Source organism: Micromesistius poutassou (assembly GCF_964030765.1).
Source record: "Micromesistius poutassou genome assembly, chromosome: 16".
Classification (NCBI taxonomy): Eukaryota; Metazoa; Chordata; class Actinopteri; order Gadiformes; family Gadidae; genus Micromesistius; species Micromesistius poutassou.
In genome coordinates, this window is record NC_140286.1 from 9,848,482 (window position 1) to 9,850,981 (window position 2,500).

The 2,500-nt window shown below is 59.2% G+C and overlaps 1 protein-coding gene across 1 annotated transcript in view; it reads left to right on the forward strand.

Moving 5' to 3' along the window:
- The window catches only part of LOC311361386 (PH domain leucine-rich repeat protein phosphatase 1-like), a 53,736-nt gene that overhangs the window by 49,041 nt on the left and 2,195 nt on the right, over positions 1-2,500 (forward strand). Inside the window, 3 exon segments of the mRNA XM_084481551.1 lie at positions 1-153; positions 1,203-1,431; positions 1,751-2,500. The exon segment at positions 1-153 is cut by the window's left edge and continues 42 nt beyond it; the exon segment at positions 1,751-2,500 is cut by the window's right edge and continues 2,195 nt beyond it. Of these exon segments, the coding sequence (XP_084337677.1) occupies positions 1-153; positions 1,203-1,431; positions 1,751-2,500 (1,132 nt within the window).

Here is a 2,500-nt window from a genome sequence, read left to right on the forward strand (position 1 = left end):
CCGCGAGGCGCTGTACGGCGTGTTCGAGGGCGACCGCAACGTGGAGGTGCCCTACCTGCTGCAGTGCACCATGAACGACGTGCTGGCCGAGGAGCTGCAGAAGACCAAGAGCGAGGAGGACTACATGACCAACACCTTCCTGGTCATGCAGAGGTACAGGGAGACACACACGCACACGTAGCATGTAGCACATAGCACGTAGCACGCACACACGAATACCCCACACAGTGCGCAGTCTGGCGTCAAAGCAAAATGTAAGCGCCCTATTATACCCACTTGTGAAGTCACTAAGGGCGCACTCTAGGCAAAGTTGCCCTGTACCGTACTCAAGTACGATTGCTCCCCCCCACCCCCCACTGTGCCGCTGGTCTGTATTCACACTAGGCAATCTCAACTGGGCCTGAGTACGGTTGCCTCTTGTCCATATAGGTTGCGTATCTGTGCGTGTGCGCATGTCGGCTCATTAGCATCTGTACCATGGCCTGAGCACACCTCTCCGAAGTGTACTGAGGCCACGGAATTGAACTGTAGTTGAGTACGGATGGCCTGCTCACACTAGCCAAACCATCTAGACTTTAGGGGGCAAACGTACTCGGGCATGGTACAGATGGCCTAGTGTGAGTGCACCCTAAGGTCCAGGAAAAGGCGGGTTTTCAAACGGCTTGTACTGGCTGATCAGGCTCACACCTGGTGGTATAATAGGGGCCCTGGAACACCGTCTCTTTCTTTCTTCTCGTACATTCACTGTGTGCCACACACGGGTGTTCAGGGAGTTTTTCCCAAAGTGAAACAGTAACCTCATTATACTGGCCGCGTATTGTATTGTGGATCACTGCAGTGTACTTGCAGTAGGACTGCAGTCCTGTGGCATCTGCAGTGTGTACTTGTGTAGCGTGTGATGTTTGATCCATATCCTAATACAAGCCAAAGCCCAAAATAAAAGTCCTACTACACTCCGCCAATGGTGAAGAGCTGTGTTAATCCTCAAATCTATGGTGGTGGATGCAAACACAGGCACTTTCACTTTTTGAACCTTAAATGGCCACCTCTGCCACATTAATTCTCAGGCGTTGGTTAAAAGATGTCCAAGTCCCCTGGTTTTATATCAAACATTTTGGCGGGAGGGAAAAGAAAGGGAGGCAGCCTTTCTTACAGCCTACAGCGCTTTTATTTTGAAACGTGTGACTTTCCCACCCTTTCAGGAAGCTGGGCACGGCGGGCCAGAAGCTGGGCGGCTCGGCGGCGCTGTGCCACATCCGCCACGACCCCACCGAGCCGGGGGGCTGCTTCACGCTCACCGCCGCCAACGTGGGCAAGTGCCGCGCCGTCCTGTGTCGGGACGGCAAGCCCATGGCGCTATCGGTGCTCCACAACGTGGGCCTGGAGAAGGAGTACCTCCGCATCCGCCAGCACAACGCCATCGTCACCGAGGTAACCCCCCCCCCCTCGATCCCCAGGCCCTCAGTTCGTTGATATGAACCGATACAGCCTAGATGTGTGGTTTATCCGTCTTACAAAAGCACGAAAAAAGACGAGTCGCTAATGGATTAAGACAACAATTGTCTGTATAGTTAAGGCAAGTTCATTTGTATAGCACATTTCATATGGTATACACAGACTCAATATGGCCTATATGGCCTCCTTCATATGGCCTCAGAGTCCATGTGATGACTCTCTAAATACCGTCCAATGTGGATGTTTTTCTCCCGCCATGCTGAGCCTTTGTCATCCCCCCCACTCCCCCCTGCAGGACAACAAGGTGAACGGCGTGACCGACTCCACCCGCATCATGGGCTACTCCTTCCTCTACCCGGCGGTCATCCCGCGGCCCCACGTGCAGACGGCCACGCTCACGCCCCAGGACGAGTTCTTCATCCTGGGCAGCCGGGGCCTGTGGGACGCCGTGTCCCCGGAGGAGGCGGTGGAGGCGGTGCGCAATGTGCCCGACGGCCTAGCCGCCGCTAAGAAGCTATGCACGCTGGCGCAGGGCTACGGCTGCACCGACAGCCTGAGCGCCGTGGTGGTGCAGCTCAGCGTCAGCGAGGACTGCTGCTCCTGCTGCTGCTCCTCCACCTCCTCCTCGGAGCCGCCGCACCCGCACCCGCACCCGCCCAGCCCCGGCCTGGGCCACCACTACCACCCCGGGATGCCCTCCTCCTCCTCCTCCTCCTCCGCCGCCTCCTGCTCCGTGGCCGCCGCCGTGGCTGCCGCCGCCGCCGCCTCCTCCGCCAAGGAGCGGCTCCCCCGGCCGCCGGCCTCCTCCTGCAGCGAGCTGAGCAGCGAGGTGAGCGCCAGCGAGATGAGCAGCGAGGTGGGCTCCACCGCCTCGTCGGACGAGCCGCCACCGCACCACCCGGGCTCGCTCGCCCTGCTGACGGAGCAGCAGGGGCCGCACGGGACGCAGCAGCAGCTGCAGCACCACCACCACCAGGCGGCCGTGCATCTCGCGCCGCACGGCCTCACGCTGCCGCCGCCGCCGCACCACCACCACCAGCTGCTG